The sequence below is a fragment of the Dasypus novemcinctus genome, chromosome 18, assembly GCF_030445035.2.
Source record: "Dasypus novemcinctus isolate mDasNov1 chromosome 18, mDasNov1.1.hap2, whole genome shotgun sequence".
Classification (NCBI taxonomy): Eukaryota; Metazoa; Chordata; class Mammalia; order Cingulata; family Dasypodidae; genus Dasypus; species Dasypus novemcinctus.
The window spans coordinates 69,720,770-69,745,440 of NC_080690.1; the positions used below are offsets into that span (position 1 = coordinate 69,720,770).

Below are 24,671 nucleotides of genomic sequence, written 5' to 3' on the forward strand. Positions count from 1 at the left end.
CTCTGATCAAAGAGGCACGTCAAGACCAAGCAGGATTGACATCCCCACCCCACCCTCAGTCAGACCAAGCAGCCTTGCCTGTCCTTTTCTGGTATATGGGAACCCTGTATTTGATGCATGATTTTTATGTAAACCTGCAACTTCTCTCATTAAAAAACTTTTTAAAAAAGCTAAAAACCACACAGCAGTGGTTAAACAGAGGCTCTAGGGTCAGCAAGGCTGGGTGCAAATCCCACCTCTACCACTCACCCCTCTAAGCCTCAGTTTCCCCATCTGCAAAGTGGCACTTCTTTAGGGAGGGCAATGTAAAGCTTAGTACCTGGCACATATCTAGCACTCAAGAAATGCCAGCTACCTGCTCCTGAAGCCTCCCTTCCAGAGCCATCCTCCAGGGGAAGTGGAGGCAGCGAAGCAGAGGCTAGGAATTCCTCTGCTGACATCCAGGAAGTCTAACTAAATCAGAGGTCGAAAATCTAAAAGCTAGGGAGCAGCTATAGCTCAGTGGTTGAGCACCTGCTTCCCACAGATGATGTCCTGGGTTCAATCCCTGGTACCTCCTACAAAAAAAAAAAAGGAATCTACAAGCTTCCAAGAGCCAGGCAGCTTACAGAAGTGAAGGGGTCAGAAGCAAATTTGGAGAGACACATGGAAAATATTTCACTTTCCCTTTAACTCCACAAGGAGGAAAAAAACTGCGCCAGCTCAATAATAAATTATAACATCCACTTGGCCAAGTCCTGGGACCGTAGTGAAAGGCTTACAGCCCATCTATTCAGCCTCAGCCATCTGTTGCCACCCAGAAATGAGGACCCAGCATTGTCAGATTGACTGATTTTTTTCAAGACAAGCCAGAAATCCAGATTTCAATGTGAAAATCTGGTTTTTAAAGGCTGGCAACCAATTTATTATGTATGTATATATTTTTAAGAAATCATAGTACAGCGCAACAAAATGCCACAAAATGCCAAAATGGGGGTGGGACGGGGGCTGTCCGTTTGCGACCTCTGAAAAAAATCATCTTGAAGGTCCTTCGCAACCCTGAGATTCTGGAGAATTGTCAAGGAAATTCCATCCCAAGATTAAGAAGCATCTTCGAGGATTTCTCCAGAACCTCCTGCCCACTGGAGCCGTGGAGCCAGGGTGTAGCTGAGGTTCTCATCCTCCTGCTCCTCCCAGACCTCTGGTGGCCTGCAGTCGACGAGGCACAGGCAAAGGTGGAGACCGGGGCTGGGGAAAAGCCCCATAAACACCAAAGAGAGAGGGCAAGGAGTAGCAAAAGAGAGAGGGATCATTTTCCTCTGTTTATTTCAAGAGAACAAAGAATCAATTGCTCAATGCTGTACAAAAACATGGCATCAGGGCAGTGGTGATTCTCGGGTCAGCCCCCTTCCCATACCAGTGCCCCTTGCCCCACGCCCCCTCCCCACCAATTGCCAAGAAAACAGGACACGATCAAAAAACCCAAACTCTGGAAAAAAAATTATTATGAAAAGTCAAGGGTGACTCTCCCAGGCCTCCCTTCCTCCTCATCCCCAACCCAGAAGTGGGGAGCCAGCTGTGCTCCCGGCCGCAGGGGGGCATGGTAGTGGGCAGATTTCGTGTTTGGCAACCAGGGGGGTTGGGGTGGGAATCTGGAAGGGAGCTGGAGGGTCTGGGGGAGCAAAAGATCTCCAACCCCACCCTGCCCCAATGGACACTCCAAAAACAGTTTATAAAAATTGGGCAGCCAGAGTGTAGAAGAGAAAGGAGTCATCAGAATCAAAAACTAAATAGTGAAAGATTTTTTTTTTCTTTTCTAAAAGGCAAAAAACTACAAACAGCCCAGGTCCTGAGCTCCCCCAAGACTTGGGTCCCCCGCAGCCCCCAAAACCTGGCGGGAGGGAGCTGGGGAACTGAGAGAGATTGGTGCTTAAAAGAGTCACCCCTGGGTGGGACGGCTCTTGTCTCTTGCCGCCTTGCTGTGCCTCTCGCCGCCGAGAGGGGTCGTGCGGGCCAGGGCTACGCCGGCAAGCTCAGCTTCTTCCCCTTCAGGACTGTGAGGAGAGAAGAGGGGGAGCACGTTACCCTTGGCACTCTGCAAGGCAGGGCGGCCGCCAGGACCCCCGGTGAGGAACGGGCTCGCCAGCATTCCCGAGGGAACGGGCCTGGCCGCATCTGGAGGGCTGAGCGCTGGAGGCCGAGCCCCCGTCTCTCCCAGAGCTGGCTGCTCCCCTTCGGCCCTCAAGGGGCTCCCTGGCTGGAGGCCTCGAATCTCCAAAGGCTGTGGGATCGGAGACCACCCGCGGCGCCCTCCTGGCCTGAACCCCTTACTAGCCCTCTTTCCTTCCCCCACCAGCTCCTTAGTCTCCAGGTCTCTCCTTAAACATCACTACCTCAAAGAGGCCTCCCCTGACCCCCACGTAAAGTGGGCGCCCACCCTCCAGAGGCATCCCTCATCACATCCCTGCCTTATTTCCTTCACGGCCCTTCTCCCTCTTGGCACTCGGCTTTCTCCACTTGTACTTTCACCGTCTCCCCCGCTAGAACACAAGTCCACCTTTTTTCCTACTATTGTATCCCACCAGGCCAGGGCCAGACAGTGCTCAATAACCTTGTGGAATGAATGAACAAACAGGCCAGGCCTGAGTCTCTGAGGGTGAGGACAGAGATCAAGCAACAGTGGAGGGCCTCCCTCCTCTGGGGCTGGGGAGATGGATTTTCTAGATTTTTCATGTATGTGAGACTAAAAAGCTGCGAGGCTGGAGTGCCAGGGCAGGAGGAGGGCTTAGGACTAACTTTGGGCATCAGAATGTCAGAGCCTGCCAGTCACACTCCTGGCCCTGACTCCTCCTCCGCCACACACTCAGGGATGGGCAGAGGGATGGTAAACAAGGAGCAGGCGGCCTGGGTCACTGGGAGGAAGGAAGCACAGCCTTGCGAGAAGCAGGCCCCGTCTGCCTGATCTCCACTTGAGGCCGCTCAGGCCGAGGGAAACTCGCTGGCCCTTAGAGACACAGGCCCGGAGGTGTGGAGTCCTGGGAGGTGGCGGCTCGGAGCCTGCCTGGACATGGACGTCGTCCCTTCCTTGGGTGCTGCAGGGCTGGGGAGACAGGTCCCTCCCCGCCTCCCCCCCCCACTACCTTTGGTGATGTAGAGGTAGAAGAAGTCACAGTAGAGGACCGTCTGGACCAGGCCCGCCACGATGGCAATGAGGTCGAAGAAGCCCTCGAAGTGATAGCGCCAGATCCAGTTGAAGAGATAGAGCGTGCGGTAGACGCCCAGCGCAAACAAGTAGTGGCTGGTGATGGTCTCCGCCTCGCCCGTCTTGCTCACCATGAACAGCTGTGGCAAGATGGCCACTGACTCCAGGTAGATGGAGAAAGTCCAGAGGATCTGCAGAGAGGCCGGGAGCAGAGTCAGGCACCTCCGGACAAGGGCAGGGTGGGAGAGAAGGGAGGGTGGCGGCGCAGTTACAGACACAGGCGTGCAGGTCAGAGGACAACAGATACAGCTAAGTGCACTGAGCGCTGTTCCCACCGGCAACGTGTGCCGGTGTACACAGGCTCCCTCATTTAACCCTCAAGAGACCCGTGAAGGAGGTACCACTTCACAGATGAAGAACCGGAGGCACAGAGAGGGTAAGAGACTTGCCCAAGACCACACAGTGAGCACTCTGCAATGATGCCTCTCTAAAAGATAGGCCAAGGTTGGCATCTCAGCCCCAGGATTTCCCTTCCAGGAAACCCAGATTCTCCACCCCTCCATTTCCTTATCTCTAAAACAGGGCAATCTTCCTGCTCTCACAGGGCATCATTTGATGTGTAGTCATTAGAAACACAAATCAGACAATGCTCCTCCTTGGCTTAAAACCCTCCAGTGGCTTCTTCCCATTGCACCCAGGATACAATCAAAACTCTTTACCTCAGCCTTCAAGGCCCTCCCCCAATCCAATCTCATCTCCTATTCCCTGCCCTTGCTCCCTGGGCTGCAGCCACCCAGGCTTTTTATCTGGTCCCCCATTCTCCTTCCCACCGCAGGACCTTTGCACATGCCGTTTCTGCAGCAGAGCAGATCCTCCTGTACACTGTCAGCTAGCTGCCTCCTCAACTCATCAGAAATCTCCTAAGAGAGCCCTGCCTTGACCAACCGCCCCCACCTTGGCCAGGTACCATCACATCTCCTCTCCTCTCCTTCCTGGCAGCTCCCACTGATACGAAAGTGCCAGAAGGCCCACGATGACCCGAGCCCTGCACCTGAATGAGTGGATGGGAGCAAGCATGTCTATAGAGTGTTTTCCACGCACTCAGCTCAGGGTCCCCTTTAGGTAGCAAAGTACGATCATGATTCAAGAACAGGACGGGGCATCACAAATAAGGGGAAGAGAAGGCAAAGTCAGTCAGCCCTGCTTTCAGTCCTGGGCTCCCTGAAAGTCCCACCTGGGGTGATTCATGATCTGCAGGACCCACTGAAACCTCCTTTCAGAGAACAAGGCCAGGTGGCAGGTGTGGCTCCTCCTCGGCTGTTTTGGGTTGTGGGAGGGAAGCAGGGAGCATCAGGATGTATTTTTAACAACTGCTTACTGGCATTTACCAGGGACCAAGTACTTTCAGCCTCAACCCTATGAGGTAGTTGCTGTTGTTTTCCCCTTCCTTCAGATGAGGAAACCAAAGCCTAAGGGGCAAGTAACCTGTCTAAGGTCACACTGCTAAGGCGGCTAGACTCCAGGGCTTGCCCCCAGAATTCCCTAGAATCTTCTAGTGAGACTCCTAGAGAGCCACACTGATTGAGGCCACTGGCTAACATATCCATTAAATAGGTGCACACTCAACTCTTGTCCTGGGGTTGCCCCGAGGAAGAGAATCAAGACATGGCATGAAGAGGAAAAGGAAGGTCCGTCGCTTTTACTTTATATATTTCTGTGACATCTCAATATTTAAGCAAGAATATTTTCTTTCCACAATTTAAAGATACTTTTTTTTTTTTTTTTTTTTAGCACTTGCCACGTAATAGCATGGGCTTTGGAAGCAGGTGGGCCAGGGTTCAACTCAGGTGAACTCTCCCCCCTGAGCCTCACCCTAATCCTCTGAATGAGGGGATAAGGACGCTTCCAGGGAGGCTGAGAGGTCAGGTATGATGGTGACGCGTGCAGAATGGCCACTGCGGAGCCAGGCACACAGCTGGTGCCGAGACTTTGCACAAGGGACTTCCCCCGTATGAATGAGGGAATTGCAAAGGCCAGGAGTCAAGGGGCCTGGGTTCTGGCCTGGCCTCCCTCTACCTCGAGCAAGCCCTATTGCTTCACAGGACCTCATGTCAGTCTCCCCATCTGCAAAATGGGCACAGGCCCCTCTGCTCAGCAGGGAGGTGATAAGGATGCCAAGGATGTGGGCAGGCGCTCAGGCAAGCAATGAAGGTGATGTGTGCAAAGCCCAGAGTGCTGGAGCGCAGCGCAGCGTTCCCACCGTGGCATGGCACAGCCTCCCGCTGACATTTCAGAACGGGGCCCTATGGCCACAAGCCACCTTCCATCTGCACCTGTCTGGCCCACAGTGCACCCTTAGAAATATATTTGGAATCTTTTAAAACAAGGCGATCTCGCACAAATGGTCCTGAATTGTGGCTGCTTCTGTGGGAAACACTGGCAGAGCCAGCTTCCAACAAGGCAGGAGCAGGCCTGGGGAAGGAACGGCTGCCCCGAATTTATGATTCCTGCCATGCCCTAGGAGGCCTGAGCACTTGGCCTTCCAGCCATCTCACCCAGAGGCCTGAATCAAAACACCATGGGGTGAAAACCATGAGAGCAAATGTTGAAAAGTGGAAGCATCGGGCACCCTTACTAAACACTAAAGTCACCGAGCAAACTGTGGTATAGCACTTATGATCATGCGCCTGGTGCTATGCTTTACAAGTATTAATCACTGGTTATAATCCAATGAAGTTAGGAATTGATTATCCCCATTTCACAGATGAGGAAACTGAGATGCAGAGAAGTTACCTGTTACCAGGTCCCACGGCTGCTAAGTGGTAGTGGCAGCTTTAAATCCCAGTGCTCTGGTTCTAGAGTCCATGTTCATCAGTCCCAGTAAATCCTCACAATGAGGATTCACAAATGGGGAATGTGAGGCACAAAGAGGTCAAGAAACATGCCCAACGTCACACGCATAGGAAGTGGCTGTGGGGTTGAAATCCAAGCAGCCTGGCAAGCTCCAGAGCCCCCATTCCCAGTGCCTGAGCTAGTGAGTCTGGCAGTTCTGAGGCCAACAACCTCGGACAAGACATTTCAGACTCTCTAAGCCTCAGTTTCCTCATCTGTAAAATGGGGCTGCTGTGAAAAGTAAGGAGTCAATGTCTGTAAAACGCTTAGAAGCAGCACCTGGCACAGTGTCGTGTAGAGATCGCCTGGCTTCAGAATCCAGGCTCTGAACTTTTCTGCCCTAAAATCGAGAAGTCCAAACAAACCCTGAAGGAGGCCCCACTGTCAACGGCCTTTCTGCCGGAGCAGGGCCCAGCCGAGCAGCCTACCTCCAGAGGGGTGAAGTCGTGGTTAACCAGGAAAGCCAGGATGGCCGTGGGAACGACAAGGAACTCCACCCGGAACGTGTCATGGTTCCCATCGTAAGTGGCTTTGAACTTGCTGTAAATCATCCAGACTGTGGTGAAGGAGCAGGCGATGTAGACCACCTGAAGAGGAGGATGGCGGGAGGATGCCTCAGCTCACAGCACGGGGACCCTGTCCCCAACACGCCTGGACCCAGCCGTCAGGGCCCCAGCCCCTCCCCGCTCAGACCCAGGAGTCTCCCTCCTCTCACCCGGGGAGGTGGGCAGTTGGTACCTTCATGCACGTGTTGTAGAGTGAAATGTAGTTGGTGAAGAGATCCAGGTAGCGGGCGGTGAACACCACAGCAAACAGGACCTGGCTCTTCCCCGAGATCCCTGTGGTCCCGAGAGACAGAGGCCGAGGCTGGGTGGGCTGCGCGGGGGGCAAACTAAGGCACAGCCCCCGAAACAAGCCCGGACCCAGGCAGCTGTCTGCGGAGGCCTCCCCAGCCCTCCCGGCCTGAGAGCCGCCCTTCCCAAGGCCCACAGCCAGGGGGCAGCCCGCCCGGAAGCTACTCCAGCCCGAGGCTCCGTCCAGAGCTAGGCCTCAGGGCTGTCCTGGGGCCTGGGAAGGTCCCCCCCAAGTCTGAACCCAAGTGGGGCCTCGGGAGCACCCTGCCTGGCCACAGTCCCTGGAACCAGTCGCCTCCCTCCCACTCCCTTCCTGGCCGCCGCCGTCCACGTCACCAACTCCCAGCCACCTCCCTGCCTGCCACAGCTCCCAGCTCCCAGGCCGGGAGCCCTGACATGCCCAGAGGGAGGGGGGCGGGAGGGGGGCAGAAGTGCGGGTCCGCGCCTCCCCACCAAACTCCATGCACCCCCGAGGCTGGAAAGAAGCTGACCCCCTGGTGACCCCGGACCTGGAACGGGGATCCCGCAGCAAAGGTGGGAGGAGGGACGCGTCCCCCTAGGGCCCCGCGAACCCCTTCCGGAGTTCGGGGACCCTCCTCCTCCACTCTTCCCCTTTCTCCCGCCCCGGTGGGCTTCTCACCGGCACAGGAGCGGGACTTCCAGATTTTGAGCAGTAGCAAGATGATCGCTAGGAGGTGGGAGAGGTCTCCCAGGAATCGGAAGAGATTCATGGCTGGGGGGGCTCGGGCACGCCGGAGCCGGGGGGAGGCAGGCTGGCGGGGCTGCCCCGGGCGCTGCTGGGCGGGTCGGGCGGCTGGGCTGGGGGCGGGAGAGGGGCTCGGGGGGCTCCGCTCCGGGGAGGGGGCACTGGGAGGGGGAGGCAAGGCCGGAGCTGGTGGCCGAGCAGGAGCCGGGAAGAGCGGGGAGGGCGGGAGGGGGCGGGGCCTAGGCCGGGCCCCGCCCCCGAGGGCGGAGTCTGGGCTCTCCGGCGCCCCCTCGCCGTCCTCCTCGCCTGCGGAGTCTGCCCCGAATGCACCCCAAGGCTGCCTGCTAGAAGCCCGCGGGGTCTCTGGGATCCGAAACTCTCGAAGCCGCCGGCGGCTCCCCCAGGCAGTCTGTGCCTCTGGCAGGGACCCAGGGGCTGAGCTGCCAGCTTCTGCCCCTCCCAGGAGCCTCCGGGCTCCAATCCACCCACAAGCAAGAAAGTGGGACCCCAGCCCCCTCCTCCCTTTTTCCCAGGAGACCTGTTCCCCATCCCCTCCTCCTTCAGACCCAGGAATGTGGCCCTCTCCTCCAACCCGGGACCCCTTCCAAGCATTGAGGCATCCTGAGCCCCAGCACAAACCACTCTCGATCCCAAACTCAGGGATTCACCCTCAGGCACCCAGCCCACCAGCCCCTGAGGAAGTCAACACCTCTGTACCCCTTCCTTTACTAAGAGACCCCGGCTTCCACCACCCGTGGGTACTTGAGCACTCAGAACACGGACACAAACATGCAGCCACAGCCCAGGCCCCCCGAGGGTCCCACAAACCCAGCTGCTCAGCTCCTGCCTGTCCCCCTAGGACCCAGCCCAGCTTTATAAAACCAGTCCTGGGGGGAAGTGGAGCACGGGACAAGTGGGTCCCCGAGGGCCAAGACGAGTGCGGGGGCGGGGGGGGGGCAACTTGGGTCAGGGGCTAAAACCTGGGCTGTGGGCTCCCGAGGCTACTTTGGGTTCTGAGTTTAGCCCTTGAGCATGCTAGGTGGGGCTCCTGTTTCCTTCCTCCCCCAGGTCAGGAGGCCAGGGGTGAAGGCTCACATTGCTGAAGAAGAGTTAGGGCCTGAATTTGAGGGAGGAAGGGATTGTGGGTCTAAGCTCTTGGGGCCAGGATGCTTGCGCCACATATGATTGAGGCTGAGACCCTGAAGGAAGGCCCAGACTCCTGGGTCGGAGGGAGGAGGGGGCTGGGGCCGGGGCTTCTGGGTCCCAGGGAGGAGGAGGCTGGGGGCCGGGACTCCTGGCCTTCAGGAGCCAGCGGATGGGCGACAGCATGGCAGAGACCCAGGTAAGGGAACAGCCTCCTAATGGGCAGAGGACAGAGGTCCGAAGCTGATGTCTCAGGGCTGGGTCTGAGTCCCTGCCCGCCCCCATCTTCTCCCTTTCATTTGCTGTCCCTCACTCACTCCTTGTCCCAGGAGTAAGGCAGGGACCAGGAGCTTGAGGGGGGGGGTGCCCCCTCCCCAGCACTGGCAGGAGAAGGGGTCCCCAGGGAGGCCAGGAGGGGGGGCTATGGGTCTCCCGGCAGGGACGGACGGGGACTGAATGTTAATCGCATCCCGAGTGAGTGTGTGTGTGTGTGAGCACAGAGCTAGTGTGCGAGTCCCTCCCGCTCCAGCTCCTCCGAGCTGCGGCCGCCGCCGCCAACCTCCGCCCGCAGCCTGCCTCGGCCACTGGTGCCCAGCTCGGGGGGGGGCCGGCCTGGGTGGGTCCGCCCGGCCCCCAGGGGTCTCTCGTGCGTCTGCCATCTGCCCGGTGAGGATCTGTGTGTCCCGGTGTCGGGCTGGGCTGGTGGAGGGGGGGTGTGTCTGTGTAAGGGCTGCGGTGGCCAAGGGAGGGAGGGGTCTGTCTGTCTGTACCGACCCTGAGCCGCCTGCCTGGGTGTTTCGGCCCCCCCCAGGCTCCCCCGCCCCCCTAAACCCGGATGGATGGTGTGTACCTGGGCTCTGTGCCTCCTGCCTGCGTCCGGCCGGGCGTCTGGGCGTCCCCAGCTGCCTGTGTCCTCCTGTCTGTCCAAACATCCGCGGACGGCAGTGGCGGCCCGGCCCCTATTGGACACCCCCCCTCCCCGTGTGTGTGTGTGTGTGTGTGTGTGTGTGTGTCAAGCTCTGGGGGTGTTAAGGGGGAATCCCAGGGAAGTGAGGTTTTGTGTTTCGGGGGGGGGGAGCGGCGAGGGGGGGTCCGGAGGTGGCCAAGCGAGGAAGGGGCAAACAGTCCCCCAGAGAGACAGCCTCCCTCTCCTCACAGAAACACATACATCAGTCAACGGCTTCAGAGGTGACCCAGACAGACAGACAGACACAGACGCGGTGAGGGGGGGCGCTGAGGGCACAAAGGGGGGGGTTGTGAGTGAGCCAGGGAGAGGCGGGACCGGACACATGGACGGGGGGAGGAGCTGGGGCTGAAGCAGCGGAGGAGGGGGGGACCCCAGGTGGGCGGAGGGGGGATCCCCACGGGGTCGGGGCGGCAAGAGGACACCCCGACAGCCTCCGCAATGTCCGGGGTCCAACTTCCAGCGCAACATGTGTAGCCGCGTCCTCGCCTAGTCCGGGTGGCCGCAACCTTGGGGGGACAGGACCAAAGAAGAGGAGGGAGAGACGGGAGCCAGGGACAGACAGGAGGTCTCTGCTGCCGCCACTGCCGCCGCCCCAGGGCCTGGCGCCCCCATCGGCTCCCCGAGCCCTCTGCTGAATCTTCGGGTCGCTGGACTCCGGATTCCTGTCCTGGCCCCCCAAAATCCCCCCCACAGAACAGGGTCATGAAAAGGTAAGGCTGGGGCCGGGGAGGCAGGGGGGGTGGGGGTGGGAATGTGGACCCCCAAATCTAGGACAGGGAAAGTTTGCCAGGGGCCTCAAGGAGGGAGGGGGGATGGACGGCGAGCTCTTTGCCCCCCAGCTGCCTGTCCCTTGGAGACTTTCCTGCACCCCCTTTTTTTCTCCCTCTCTAAGCCCTTTTTCCCTGGGTCTCATACCTCAGACCTCCTGCGCCCCCCTCTATTTCCCCAACACTTTGTCCCCTCCCCAGCCCCACATACCTCTGACACCCCGTATCTGTTTCCATCTCCCCATCTCACCTTCTCTCTGCCCAGCCACCACCCCCCCCCCCCCCCCGCATCAGCCTCCCCCCTCCCCGGCCGGCCCTCTCCTCTCTCCTCCCGCTCTCCCCTCCCTCCTCAGAGCTATGAGTCTGCTCTATTAATGCCCCGCCAAGGACCTTGAGGGCATCCAGGCCCCCAGCACCCCTCACCCCAAATCACCACTCCTTCCTCAAGGTTCTGGAACACCCCTCCGGTCTCTTCCGAGCACCAGGATTAGGGTGGGAGAGAACGATGCCAGGCGGGGGGGCCGGGACGCCGTCCGCAGCACGACGCGAGGTGGGGGGGCGGGCTGTTGATCAAAGTGGCTCCTGGTCTCTCCGGTGGTGGAGAGGGGAGCGACGGGGACAGGGACGGCCCGGGATTCACCTGGCACCCTCCTCCTCCTCAGCTCGGGGACAGGCTATGCTGCTGTGTCCAGGGCCTGAGTGGGGTGGCTGGGGGAGGCTGGTGCTGGGGGGGTGCCCAGTATGTGGGGGCTAATGGGGTCTAAGACAAAGAGGGGTCCTTTAAGGGAGGAGGGGGCTGGGGGCTTGACATCCTGGGTCCTGGGGGAGGAAGAGGTTAGGGGTTCAGTCTCCCAGGTCTGAGGGAGGGGCCAGGGGCCTGGACCCTGGGTCCTGTGGGAGGAGTTTGAGCACCCAGATTTCTGAGTCCTGGAGTAACAGGGGGTCGGGATTCCTGGCACCTGGGAATGGACGGGCCAAGCACCCAGACTCCAGACCCAAGGGAGGAGGGGATGATGGGGGGGAAGAGGGGAGGGTGCCAGGACTCCTGGGTCCTGGGGAGGGGGTGTCCAGAGTCAGGACTCCTGGGTCTTTGGGGGAGAAGTTGGAAGCTTGGGCTTCTGGGTTTGAGGGAGGAGAGGGCTGGGGGTACAGTTGCCCGAGTCCTGTCGGGGTTTGGCCTCCTTATCCCCTGTGCAAAGGGGAGGAGGAGGTTGGGGACCCCAGGATCCCTGAGAGTGGGTTCTGGGGCTTGGGCCTCCAGCGCCCTGGGGGGGGTAGGGCATATGCCATTCCTTGGTCCCTGGAGGAGGGAGACTGCCGCCCGGAATCCTTTATGGGACCGGGCAGCCAGCCCTCTGAGCAGGGTGGAGCCGGGGACTGCGCAGCAGGCCTCGGCAAGGAGCAGGGCTCTGGGGTCCCCAAAGGCAAAGGCCAGGCAGGGGTGGGTCTGAAAAAGGCTCAGGAGGGGCTGAGGGGCAGTGAACAGCCATGGGAAGGGAGGGGAGAGCCAGTGTTCACCCCGCGGGGGCCAGGCCACAGCTGCGGGTTATTTTGGGGTGGAGGGGGGGATTCTGAGAGCTGACTGAGCCAGCTGCCTGGAGAAGGGCCGAGAAGGAGGGGTGAGGGGGAACCAGGCTGGGGAGGGGCAGACAGGCTAGGAGGCCCCCCCCCACCCCTGGAGAGACAGTGGCCCAGGATCTCTGAGGAGACCGAGCAGGGGGGCAGGGCCTTTAGGCAGGGGAGGGGGTGTGGGCCTTTCCCCCACCCTAGCTCTCTGAGGGGTGGACAAGGCCTGCACTACCATGGCAACCGGACCAGAGACTGACAGCTGAGAGAACCCTTCCCTGCCTGGACCCTCACCCCTTTCAGCAAGCCAATGCCTCTCCAGAAGCAGGGTCCAGGCTCCCCCTCCTCCCTCAACCCAGGAGTCCAGGCTCCCAGCCCTAACCCCCCCCAGGCAGCCAGTGTTCAACAGGGGGCTGGAAGGGGGTCGTAGAGGACTGAAGGCCAAACACTGCATTTCCTCTAATTTACTAAATAGCTCCGGGCTGGGAGCCAGGGACCCCCCACCCCCACCCCAGCTCTCCACAGCTGTGGCCCGCGAGCCCCACAGCCTGGACTAGGCCATTGCCCCCCTTTCTCGCTCTCATTGGCAATGGAAGGGGCAGGGATAGGAGTCAGGGGACAAAAATGGGGTGGGGGTTATGGTGGGGCGTGGGATGTGGTCACGGGGCATTTTATCTCCTTGGGATGCCTCACTAATTTCTTCTTTTTCTCCCCTCACACACCTGACCCCTTTTCCCTTTCTCTCTCTCCTCTTCCCCCCCTCCACTTTTTCTTCCTTTTATTTTTGTTCCCTCCTGTCACTCGCCTTCCCGGCCTCCTTTCATGTCTGCGCTGGGCACCTCCCTGGTGGGGGTCTCGCTCTCTGCCTGGCTATTTCTGTCCTCCCGTGTTTTCTCTGCTCTCTGGCTGCCTCCCTCAATCTCCGCTTCTGCCTGCTTCTCCGCCTCTTGTGTGTTTCTGTCTTTTGGTGGCCGTGGGGTCTCTGTCTCTGCCCTCCTGAGTTTCTTTCCCTCCTCGCCTCTGTCCAACTTTCTTGCCTCTCTTCTCTTCCACCTTTCTGCCTCTCTCTCATTCTCTCTCTCATCTGTCTCTCTGGCTCGCTCCCTCTTTCTGTCACTCCATCTTATCTCGCTCTCCCTCGTGGCCCTGTATCACTCTCGGAGCCTCTCTCCCCGTCTGTTTCTCCTTCCCCCTGCCCCTCTGCTGTTTACGTCTCTCCTCCTATCGGACCGGGTCTCTCCCGGCTCCTGTGCTGACCCCATCTCTGGGGGCCTCCCCTACTTGGCTCCTTGTCCCCCATCCCTGTCTTGTCCATCCCTTTTCCTCTTTCTCTTTCTTCTGTATCTTCCCGTCTCCATCACCCAACCCCACCGTGTCTTTGGGTTCCTGCCCCCTCCCCATAATCACCCATTTCTATCTAACTCTGTCTTCCCATCCCTGGGTCTTTCTTCCGCCCCCCCTCCTCGGTATCGGCGTCTCGTCCCCAACTCTGTCCTTTCATCCTCCCTCCCTGTGCTCCCCTATCTCCGACTCTGTCTCTGTACCTCCAACCTTGCCCCCCCCCCCCACTGCGTCTCCTCATCTCTGTGGACCTGTATCTCTTGCCTTCTTGTCCCTGTGCTCCCATCTCCGTCTCTCCGTCTCTCTGGTCCGTGGGTCTCACCACCCTGTCTCCCCGTCTGTCTCCCTCTGCTCCCTGTGTCTCCGGCCCCACCTCCCTCTGGTCCCGGTGTCTCCCGTCTCCGTCCCCCCCCCCCCCCGCCCCGGGCCGCTCAGAGGCCGCCCGGCGGGGCCCGCAGGCGATGCGCGGTGCCGGTGGCCCCCGCGGCCCTCGGGGCCCCGCTAAGATGCTGCTGCTGCTGGCGCTCGCCTGCGCCAGCCCGTTCCCGGAGGAGGCGCCGGGGCCGGGCGGGATCGGCGGGCCGGGCGGGGGCCCCGGCGGGGCGCGGCCGCTCAACGTGGCGCTCGTGTTCTCGGGGCCCGCGTACGCGGCGGAAGCGGCGCGCCTGGGCCCGGCCGTGGCGGCGGCCGTGCGCAGCCCGGGCCTGGACGTGCGGCCCGTGGCGCTGGTGCTCAACGGCTCGGACCCGCGCAGCCTCGTGCTGCAGCTCTGCGACCTGCTGTCGGGGCTGCGCGTGCACGGCGTCGTCTTCGAGGACGACTCGCGCGCGCCCGCCGTCGCGCCCATCCTCGACTTCCTGTCGGCGCAGACCTCGCTGCCCATCGTGGCCGTGCACGGCGGCGCCGCGCTCGTGCTCACGCCCAAGGTGCGCGCGACCGGCGGGCGGGGGCGGGGCCAGATGCGGGGGGCGGGGCCTGTCCTGAGGCTCAGCCTGGGGGGCCCGGAGAGGCGGGGGGTCAGGTCTAGAAGGAAGGCGGGGCTTAGGGAGAGGGCCTAGGGCTGTCGGATGAGCTGGGGGTCTCCCCACCGCGAGGCAGGGTCGGAGAGGGGCCAAATCAATGACGCGGGTCTGGGGAGGACGTGGGCCCAGTCACTGCCCAGGCTGTAGGGGAGACGTTAGGAGAGAGACAGGGAAGGGGAGGGAAGAAATCAGGGTCTCGAAGAGGGGAGGCTATAGAGGAGGGGAGGTTACTGAGGAGGGGCGAGTCAGGGAAGGGGCGGGGTTAGCCGGTGAGTGGCACTTCGAGGGAAAAGGCGGGGCCTAAACCCTGGACGGCAGCAAGGGGGCGGGGCCTAGAGAGAAAGAAGGTCCTGGGGGCCGGATTTGAGAAGGGGCTTACATAGCCGCGAGGTGTGGAAGCAGGAATGCTCGCTGTAGTGGCGGGGCCAGCGAGAGGAAGGTCAAAGCCTGAAGGGAGCAGGGGAGGGTGGGGTAGACACTGCAAGCTGGGCGTGGCCTGGAGACAGGTGTGCCTCCCGGGGGCACAGGAGGGAGCTACTGGAGAGAACTTCCGGAGCCAAGGGGAGAATTGTACTAAGCCTGGTTCCTGGACCCAGAAGGGGGGAAAAGGAGGGGTCGCCTAAGAGGAGTTGCTTGAGAACAGGGTGGGGTGAGGCCCCTTTGGGGTGGAGTCAGTGGGGCAGATAGGTGGAACTCACGGGAGGGTGAAACCTGAATGGGTGGCGGCTAAGGCTCTACAAATTCCCTACGGTGAGGACAGGTGGTTTTGTGACTAGACCACTGTTGCATGCTGGGACTCGCAGTTCTCTCCCGTCCAGAGCATTCTGGGAAGGACATTTGTCCAACTTCCTTTGTGTCCTTGGCACGGGGTTGTCCAGATTTGCAGGCAGATCACCAGCGAGGTGAACTAATTACTTCCTGGCTGCCACCTGCATGGCATACTGAGAGAAGTGACCCCTCGTGCCTCCAATGCCACTGAGAAATATGGTCTGCTCTCTTTCATTGTCTGCTGGGCACTGTCCACTCAGTTACACTCATTGACTCCTGGGAAATGTAGTTCCCTCATGGTCTCTGGACGAAAGAAAGGGCGGTCCTCATAGCTCCAATTGTGCCCCCATTGAACGCTGGGCTTATGACTCCTCAGCATACCTCCACCACTGCCAGGTCAGTCCCCCTCAGGGTTCTTGTTGTGTGCTGGGAGACTCTCCTCAGGACGTTTGCCCACAGGCATGCACCTCACTGTGCTCTTTGCATTGCTGGAAGATTTATTAAGCTGATTCTGTGCCATGGCTATTCTAGGTTCTGGGAATAGAATAGCATTGTGGGTAAACTCACGCACACACAAAGACAAGGTTCCTGCTCTTATGGAGCTTGCATTCTAATGGGGAGTCAGACAAAATGAGTAACAGGCAGTGAAATCTGTCATGGAGGTAATACACAGGAAGATGCAAGGACCGAAGCTGGAGCTTCAATAGTCAGGGAAGGCCTCCCTGAAGGCAGTGACAATTGAGCTGGACCTGAGGAATGAGGAGGGGTAGGTCCACCATGAGGAGCTGATGGAGAGTGTTCCCAAGAAAGGTAACTGCAAAAGGTGAAGCTCAGGAAGCACTTAGGAGAATGCCATGTTTGAGGAAGATGGAGGAGACAGGTGTGGCTGGAACAGACTTGAGGGGGGAGGGAGCGGCAGCAGATGAGGTCAGAGAGGCAACGGGGGCCAGTTCATGCAGGGCCTTGTCGGCCATGGTGAGGACTTTGGCTTTGATTCTAAGGGGGATGGATTGCCATTGGAGGATTTTCAACCCAGAAGGGATGTGGTCCGATTAATATTTTTAAACAATCACTCTGGCTGCTGTCTGGAGAATGGATTGTAAGATGCAAGAATGGAAGTAGAGATGGGTTAGGAAGGTGTTGCGGTTTTCCAGACAAGAGAAGAAGGTAGTGACAATGAGGGTTGTGGCAGTGGCAGAAATGCAGAGTGGAAAATGAGGGTTATGTTCTGAAGAGAGAGCAGAGAGGACTTGGAGGTGGCCTAAAAGTGGGCGTGAGAGAAAAGGATGGAAAGGAAGGTTTACGTTTGAGACATGAGCAGCTGGGTGACTACGGGGAGCACAGGAAGCAGGTTTGTAGTGGGGGAAAGGTCAAGAATTCTGCTGTTGACATGCTACTTTTGAGAGGCCTCTTGGAAACCCAAGCAGAGATGCTGAATAGAAAGGGGGATAGGTTTGTTCGGAGATCACTGGAGAGGTTGTGCCTGAGGTTAGCAGCCATCAACATATCCAGCTCTGACCAATAGAGCTTTCCGCAATGACGAAGATGGTTTATACCTGCGCTGTCCAATATGATGGCCACTAGCCACGTGTAGCTACTGAGCACTTGGCAGTGGTGCTGCAACTGGATAAGGACATTTTACATTTTAATTTTAAATTTAAATAGCCACATGTGGCTAGTGGCTACCGTATTAGACAGTATAGGAGACAATATTTCAATCCACACATCAGGGTGTGATTGCCAGGGAGACAGGGTGGAGAAAAATGCTGGGGCAAGGAAGAGGGGCAAGGAAGGAGACAGAGTGGGAGGGGACAGGAAGCTGAGAGGAAAGCCAGAGAAGGGAAAGTCCACTCAGTAAAACTTCTTCCAGTTGGAACCTACAGTACCTTCAGCATCCTCATTACCTGATGCTGGGAGTTGAGGTCGCCCCACTGGATATATTAAGGTCTTCTTAGCTGCTGTACTGATCAGCCCCCACAGCCCCCACAGCTCAGTGGCGCAACACAATAGGTTTTTTATCACTCATATATAACCAAACGTGTTCCTGATTGTCCTCCTCCAGGGGTGACTCGGGGACACAAGCTCTTTTTGTATTGTGGCTCTGTAATCGCCCCGGATCTCAGATCTCTTCTGGGGCCTCTGCATCTGCCCACAGACAGGTAAAAGAACAAGGGCCATAGGGATAGAAGGTAGGTTTTTATGGGTAAGCTTTGAGTAAGTCGGTCATATGGCTAAACCCAATGGGTCTAGCTCTATGCCCAAGAAGGAAATGGAAACAGGCTTGGTGAACAGCTACTCAGACCTTTTTGAGAACAGTGACCCACTGTTGGCTGCTGGGAGATGACTTACTGGTTGGCCCCTGGGAGAAAAGTTCCCCTCATTGGCCGCTGGGAAAGGAGCGCCTCTCATTGGCCACGGGGAAAGGAGCGCCTCTCACTGGCCACTGGGACAGGAGTGCCTCTCATTGGCTGCGGGGAAAGGAGCGCCTCTCATTGGCCGCGGGAAAGGAGCGCCTCTCATTGGCCGCGGGAAAGGAGCGCCTCTCATTGGCCACGGGAAAGGAGCGCCTCTCATTGGCCGCTAGGGCAGGAGCGCCTCTCATTGGCCTCTAGGGCAGGAGCGCCTCTCATTGGTTGCTGGGAGGCAAGCTCTGCTCTCTAGCCACTGGTCAACGCGCTGGCTCCTGGGAGGTCCCTCGTGGCGCTGTGGCCCCCTCTTCTGGAAACCTGACATCCTCCTCCCTCCCTGCAGGAGAAGGGCTCCACGTTCCTGCAGCTAGGCTCCTCCACGGAGCAGCAGCTTCAGGTCATCTTTGAGGTGCTGGAGGAGTATGACTGGACATCCTTCGTAGCGGTGACCACACGTGCCCCCGGCCATCGGGCCTTCCTGTCCTACATTGAGGTGCTGACCGACGGCAGCCTAGTGGGCTGGGAGCACCGCGGGGCGCTGACACTGGACCCTGGAGCAGGCGAGGCCGTGCTGGGGGCCCAGCTCCGCAGTGTCAGCGCGCAGATCCGCCTGCTCTTTTGCGCCCGTGAGGAGGCCGAGCCGGTGTTCCGTGCAGCCGAGGAGGCAGGCCTCACTGGGCCTGGCTACGTCTGGTTCATGGTGGGGCCCCAGCTGGCTGGAGGCGGGGGCTCGGGGGCCCCTGGGGAGCCCCCCCTCCTGCCAGGAGGCTCCCCACTGCCTGCTGGGCTGTTTGCAGTGCGCTCAGCTGGCTGGCGGGATGACCTGGCCAGGCGAGTTGCAGCTGGTGTGGCCGTGGTGGCCAGAGGTGCCCAGGCCCTGCTACGCGACTACGGCTTCCTGCCCGAGCTTGGCCATGACTGTCGTGCCCAGAACCGTACCCACCGCGGGGAGAGTCTGCATAGGTGAGTGGGCCTCCAGTGAGAAGGCTGTGAGGAGGCTTCTGGAGCCTGGGGCACTCAGTGGCTGTAAAATGGGTGTAATTAATCCTCCCTTCTGGGGTTAAATCAGGTAATTTGGAGAAGGCACCTGAGACACTGAATGTTTACTATATTTCATGATTCTGAGATCCATGTTTTAATGTCTTTGAAAATCAATATGGGTCTTACAATTGATGGCTTACCATAGTTTAATAGGCAGTACTTTTTTTCTTTGTAGTACATAATATAGTGATACAGCTTTCAATCGATGGCATCTTAGGTTCAATGAAATATCTTAGAGTAGAAGCTGAGCTTCAGTAACAAAAAGATCCAGTGGTCCCATGATCCAAACAAGATAAAACTTGTTCCTTTCTCACATAACAATCCAGAGATGAGCTGGTCAGGTTATCAGGGTTCTGCTGTTCCACATGACCATTCAGGGACCCAGGATCATGCTTCCTTCTTGTTGCTCTGCCTTCCCCTTTTCTGCACCTTTGAAACTGGGCTGTGGGCATGTCTGAATCTAGCTCATTAGAAGGGGGCAAGGGGAAATGGAGAGCAAGCCATTTCCTTTAGAGCAAGCAGGACAGGAAGGGGCACATCTGGCATCTCATTGGTGAGAATGTAGTCACATGGCCAGGACTGCTGCACTGGTTGTTGGTTGTTTATAGCTGCATCTATCCTGATTGGTCATATATCACCTCTGATTGGTTTGTGTGCCTGCTGCACTGGTCCTTAGGTAATTTGAATATCACTCTGGCACACAGCCAGGGCTTGCTGCAAGGAAGACTGGGAAATGTAGACTGTAGTTGGGTGGCCACGTGCCCAGCTTACACTTTATTATTTTAGAAGAGGAAAACAGAGTTTGATGGAAAATAGCATCTCCACCGTAGGAAGCTTTGGAAGTGGGAAAAACTGATGAGCTGGGTGGCAGAACAGTAGAGGGAGGGTCCCTTAATTCTGGAATGAGGATGAGGTGAGATTGGGGAGAGATAAGGGGTGGGGGGATGAAGACCTCAAGGAGGAGGATTGAGAACTGGGGAGTTGGGAATCAGGATCAGGAACAAGAGGGTGGGGAAAATTTCCTTCCTTCATAAATACTTACTGGGCTCCCACTGGGAACTAGAGCCCCTGCTGGGCGCTGGGAACAGAGAGAGGAACAAGACCAGGAGCTTGTCTTCGCAGAATGCAGTGTCCCGTAAGGGTGGCAGACAAGAATGGGGATAATGATGACGCAGCACGGTGCCTGCAAAGACAGGTAGCACAGGCACTGTGGGAGCCCGGGCAGGAGCGCTAAGCCAGGGCAGTTTTTTTAATTAGAGAAGTTGTAGAAAAATCATGCAGGAAATAAAGAGTTCCCATATAGCCCCCTCACCTACACAGCTTTCCCTGTTATTGACACTTTACTTTCAAGTGATACCTTTGATACAGCTGAAGAAACAATGTTATTACAATTATGCTATTAACTAGAGTCCACTGTTTATATTAGGGTTCACTGTTTGTGTTATGCAGTCCTAGGTGGGGGGTTTTGTTATTCTAATAACATATACATCCTAAAATGTCCCCTTTCAGCTACATTTCAAATATATAATTCAGTGGCCTTAATTTCATTCACAGTGTTGTGCTTCCATCACCAAAACTTTTCCATCTCCCCAAACAAAAAATCTGTCCCCATAAGCAATAATGCCCCATTTCCTACTTCCACTCTGGTCCCTGTTAACCTGTATTCTAGTTTCTGACTCTATGAATTTGCTTATTCTAATTATTTCATATCGGTGAGATCATACAATATTTGTCCTTTTGTGTCTTACTTCACTCAAGATGATGCATTTGGAGTTCATCCACATTGTCATATACATCAGGACTTCATTCCTTTTCATGGCTGAATTAATATTCCATTGATATACGTGCCTCATACAGTGTTTATACATTCATCTATTGATGGACACTTAGGTTGCTTCTAACTTGGTAATTGTGAATAATGCCATTATGAACATCGGTGTGCACAATAGCTGTTCAGGTCACTGCTTTCAATTCTTTGGGGTATACACCTAGAAGTGGGATTGCTGGGTCATATGGTAATTTTGTACTTAACTTTCTGAGGAAATGCCAAACTTCCACAGTGGCTGCACCATTCTATTTTCCCACTAACAATGAACAAATGTTCATATTTTCCTACATTCTCTCCAGGACTTACTTTCTGTTTTTTCAATTGTAGCCATCCTAGAGGGTATGAAATGGTATCTCTTTGTGATTTTGATTTGCATTTTCCTAATGGTTAGGGAGGTTGAGCATCTTTTCAAGTGCTTTTTGGCCATTTGTATGTCTTCTCTGGAGCATGTCTATTCAAGTCTTTTGCCTATTTTTAAATTGGGTTGTTTGTCTTTTTGTTGTTGTGCTGTAGGATTTCTTTATATATTCTGGATATTAAACCCTTATCGGATATGTGGTTTCCAAATATTTTCTTCCACTCTGTAATTGGTCTTTTTACTTTCATGATGAGGTCCTTTGATGCACATAAGTTTTACATTTTCATGAAGTCCCATTCATCTATTTTTTCTTTTGTTGCTCATCCTGTTGGTATAAAGTCTAAGAAAGCACTGCCTTACACAAGGTTCTGAAGATGTTTCCCTATGTTTTCTTCCAGGTGTATTATAGTTCTGGTTCTTATACAGAGGTCTTTGATACATTTTGAGTTAATTTTTTTTTAAGATTTAATTTTATTTATTCCCTACCCCCCTGCCCCTGCCATTGTTTGCGCTCACTGTCTGCTCTCTGTCCATTTTATTTTATTTTTATTTTTGTTTTATTTTTTTATTATTTCTCTCTGTTCACTTTTTAAAAATTTCTCTTCCCACCCCCACCCTGAACTGTCTGCTCTCTGTATCCATTCGCTGTGTGTTCTGTGTCCGCTTGTGTCAGCAGCACCTGGAATCTGTGTCTCTTTTTGATGCGTCATCTTGCTGCATCAGCTCTCTGTGTGTACAGCGCCATTCCTGGGCAGGCTGCACTTTTTTCACGCTGGGCGGCTCTCCTTATGGGGCGCACTCCTTGTGCATGGGGCTCCCCTATGCGGGGGACACCCCTATGTGGCACGACACTCCTTGCACGTATCAGCACTGTGCATGGGCCAGCTCATCACACAGGTCAGGAGGCCCTGGGCTTGATCCCTGGACTTCCCATGTGGTAGGCAGATGCCCTATCCGTTGGGCCAAATCCACTCCCATGTGGGTGGGAGGTGCCTAATCCCTTGAGTCACTTCCGTTCCCTGCTTGTTGTTCCTCTCATTGTGTTTTTCTCCTTGTGTCTGTTTGTTGTGTCAGCTTGCTGTCTTGCTCATCTTCTTTAGGAGGCACCGGGAACAGAACCAGGACCTCCCATGTGGTAGGTGGGTGCCCAACTGTTTGAGCCACATCTGCTTCCCAAGTTATAATTTGTATATGGTGTGAGGTAGGGGCCACTTTCATTTTTTCTGCCTATGTAGATCCAGTTTTCTCAGCAGCATGTGCTGAAGAGACTGTTCTTTCCCCATTGAATGGACTTGGCTCCTTGTCAAAAATCAGTTGACCCTAGATGTGAAGGCTGATTTCTGAACTCTCAGTTCGATTCTATTGGTATATGTCTGTCCTTGGGACAGTGCCATGCTGTTTTGATTACTGTAGCTTTGTGATAAGTTTTAAAATCAGGAAGTATGAGTCTTCTAACTTCATTCTATTTCAAGATGGTTTTGGCTATTCAGGGCCCCTTACTCTTCCATATAAATCTGATGATTGACTTTTCCATTTCTGCAAAGAAGGCTAGTAGAATCGTTATTTGGATCGGGTTGAATATGTAAATCACTTTGGGTAGATTTGACATCTTAACAATATTTTGTCTTCCAATCCATGAACACAGAATGTCCTTCCTTTTTTTTTTTTAGGTCTTCTTTGAGTTATTTTAGCAATGTTTTGTAGTTTTCCATGTGTGAGTATGACAGGATACACTTGATACAAGAAACAGAGTCTCATTCAAGTGCCCTCTGGGAAAAGGGGGTTTATTGTGATGGTAAAACATGCACAGAAACCAAGACCTCAGGAATTGAGGCTAAGCCTGGGAGCAGTCACATTTTCATCTCCTTCTGACTTTTTTGATTACTCTCTCTCTCTGTCTCTCTGTGCCTCTGTCTCTCTATCAGGCTTGCCTTTCCCCAAGGCTGATCAGTTTCAACCACAAGCACTTACCCAAATTTTCTGCTCCCCCTTAACTTCAGCCTATCCTGGCCACTACCAATCCCTCCAAATCCCACAGCTAGTGTCCTCCAGAGAGAGGAATTTTATCAGCCCCAGTCAGCCTTCCCAAACAGCTTTTGGAGTCAGGGAAGCATCTGGGGAGAGAGGATATCTAAGCTGATATATGAAGAATGAGATGCTCATTCATCCAACCAATTCATTCACTCATTCAAAAACCCTTTATGGAGCGTTCACTACGTGCCAAGCACAGGTCTAGGTATAGGATTATAGTATTGAATAAGGTCCTTGGTCTCACTGAGCTCACAGTCTAATGGGGGAGACAATGAACAAACAAGAAAAGAAAGAAGAAAATACCAGCAGATGATAACTGCTGAAAGGAAAATAAAACAGGGAGGATGTGGTAACGAATGCCTAGGAGGCTGGGTTAGGGGCGGTGGGCAAGAGAGGCCCTCCAAGAGTAGGGGAGATTTGGAGGTAGATGATGAATAAAGGGAAGGAGCCAGGCACTGGGGGACCTGTGGAGAGAAGGGAGCCCAAACGGCAAGTGCAAAGGCTCTGGCCCAGGGCTGAGACTGCCTGTTTGGGAGCCTGAAACAAGGCAAGTGTGCTGGAGCAGGGTGGGCAAGAGGGGAGGGTGTGAGTAGTGGGTAGAGAGTGCGCAAGGCCCAGTTCATATAGGGCCTTTAGGCCAGGTCAGGGGTTTTTATTTGTTTCTAAGAGTATTGGAATTACTCCCAGGCAGAGAGGAATAGAGAGGGAACAGAATGTGCAAAACCCCAGAGGGGAGGTTCGTGGGACTGCAGTGGTTCAAGGTGGAAGAAGACAGCAGAGTCTCAGGCTGGGGGTGATAGGCTGGAGAGGTGGACCGGACTAAGCCACGGGGGCCTTGGATGCCAGATTGGGAAACTCAGACTTTGTGCCAGGACTCTGGGGAGCCATGGAAGGGTGTGAGCAGGGGAGGGAGGTGGGATCTGTTCCTCTGGGGCCAGGAACAGACTGGAGGAGAGAGATTGGCATCTGGGTCACCCCCCCAAGAAGGGGAGGACGAGGCCCAAAGCAGAGCCAGGGCCAGGGATACGGAGAGGAGAGGACTGGACAGAGAGCCCCCTGGACAGGAAGGACAGGGTTGGGGCTGGAGGAGGGGGAGAATGGGAATCAGTGGGTGAGGAGGGCAGAGGGTCCAGCCCAGTGGCCGGGTGGAGGGGGAGAGAGGCAGACACAGGGGAGCAGGTGATACTGTATAGCAAAGATACCTAGGAGCGGGGATTCCCAGAAGTGGCATTTGGAGCTTCAGGTTTGGAGAGGGCAGGGCCTGGGTGGGGTCACGAGAAAGGAACTCCTGGTTCAGAGATCTTGAGGACACATAGGATAAGAAGAGACCGAAAAAGGTGATCCCAGTGAGAACTGCACCTGTAAAAGCCTGGAGACAGAAAAGCATTTGGTGTGTTGGGGAGATACCTTGCCATTCAGTCTTGGTGGAGTGCAAAAAAATGGTTTCCGGGTGGGAAGAGAGTGTGAAAGGATGGGAGATGGGGCTGCAGGGGCCGGTGGGAGGGACCAGGCCATTCAAGGCCAGGCTGAGGGGCTGGGACCTTGTCCAGGGGCAGAAAAGAGGCCTATTTGTGCTTTTAAGATCTCGGAGGTGAAGGAGGAGAGTCTAGCTGGGCACTCTGTCTGCCCTCAGCCACTGCAGGTGCCCACACAGCCCCTTTCCTCCTGGCAGGTACTTCATGAACATCACCTGGGATAACCGGGATTACTCCTTCAATGAGGAGGGCTTCCTGGTGAACCCCTCCCTCGTGGTCATCTCGCTCACCAGAGACAGGACTTGGGAGGTGGTGAGTCCCAG

At 56.0% G+C, this 24,671-nt stretch overlaps 2 protein-coding genes across 3 annotated transcripts in view; one reads left to right on the plus strand and one right to left on the minus strand.

Annotated features, from left to right (window-relative positions):
- Nucleotides 1-1,288: 1,288 nt before the first annotated feature.
- On the minus strand, nucleotides 1,289-9,734 carry KDELR1 (KDEL endoplasmic reticulum protein retention receptor 1). Of its 2 annotated transcripts, none has more exons than XM_071209360.1 (5): nucleotides 9,627-9,734; nucleotides 6,812-6,912; nucleotides 6,502-6,660; nucleotides 3,120-3,372; nucleotides 1,289-2,033 (listed from the first exon to the last, which is right to left on the minus strand). In XM_071209360.1, the coding sequence occupies exons 1-5, from the start codon at nucleotides 9,706-9,708 to the stop codon at nucleotides 1,999-2,001; spliced, it is 630 nt and encodes a 209-aa protein (XP_071065461.1). In that variant the 5' UTR covers nucleotides 9,709-9,734; the 3' UTR covers nucleotides 1,289-1,998. The 2 variants fall into 2 exon arrangements, with proteins under 2 accessions (XP_071065461.1, XP_004451190.1); XM_004451133.5 differs by lacking the exon at nucleotides 9,627-9,734 and adding an exon at nucleotides 7,568-7,852.
- GRIN2D (glutamate ionotropic receptor NMDA type subunit 2D) overlaps nucleotides 9,124-24,671 on the plus strand; it is a 48,733-nt gene continuing 33,185 nt past the window's right edge. Inside the window, exons 1-6 of the mRNA XM_058280519.2 lie at nucleotides 9,124-9,442; nucleotides 9,935-9,996; nucleotides 10,204-10,453; nucleotides 13,853-14,343; nucleotides 17,959-18,578; nucleotides 24,546-24,660. Coding sequence (XP_058136502.1) covers nucleotides 13,879-14,343; nucleotides 17,959-18,578; nucleotides 24,546-24,660 — 1,200 coding nt within the window. The 5' untranslated portion in view covers nucleotides 9,124-9,442; nucleotides 9,935-9,996; nucleotides 10,204-10,453; nucleotides 13,853-13,878. The remainder of the gene's footprint in view (nucleotides 9,443-9,934; nucleotides 9,997-10,203; nucleotides 10,454-13,852; nucleotides 14,344-17,958; nucleotides 18,579-24,545; nucleotides 24,661-24,671) is intronic.

What these genes read in the sequence shown, in the direction of transcription:
- KDELR1 (XM_004451133.5), bottom strand. Translation starts at nt 7,658, where the DNA reads ATGAATCTCTTCCGATTCCTGGGAGACCTCTCCCACCTCCTAGCGATC. An exon ending in ACGACTTCACCCCTCTGGAG is followed by an intron (nt 3,373 to 6,501) that starts GTAGGCTGCTCG and finishes GCCTCTCTGCAG; the next exon opens with ATCCTCTGGACTTTCTCCAT. An exon ending in CTACCTCTACATCACCAAAG is followed by an intron (nt 2,034 to 3,119) that starts GTAGTGGGGGGG and finishes CTCTCCTCACAG; the next exon opens with TCCTGAAGGGGAAGAAGCTG.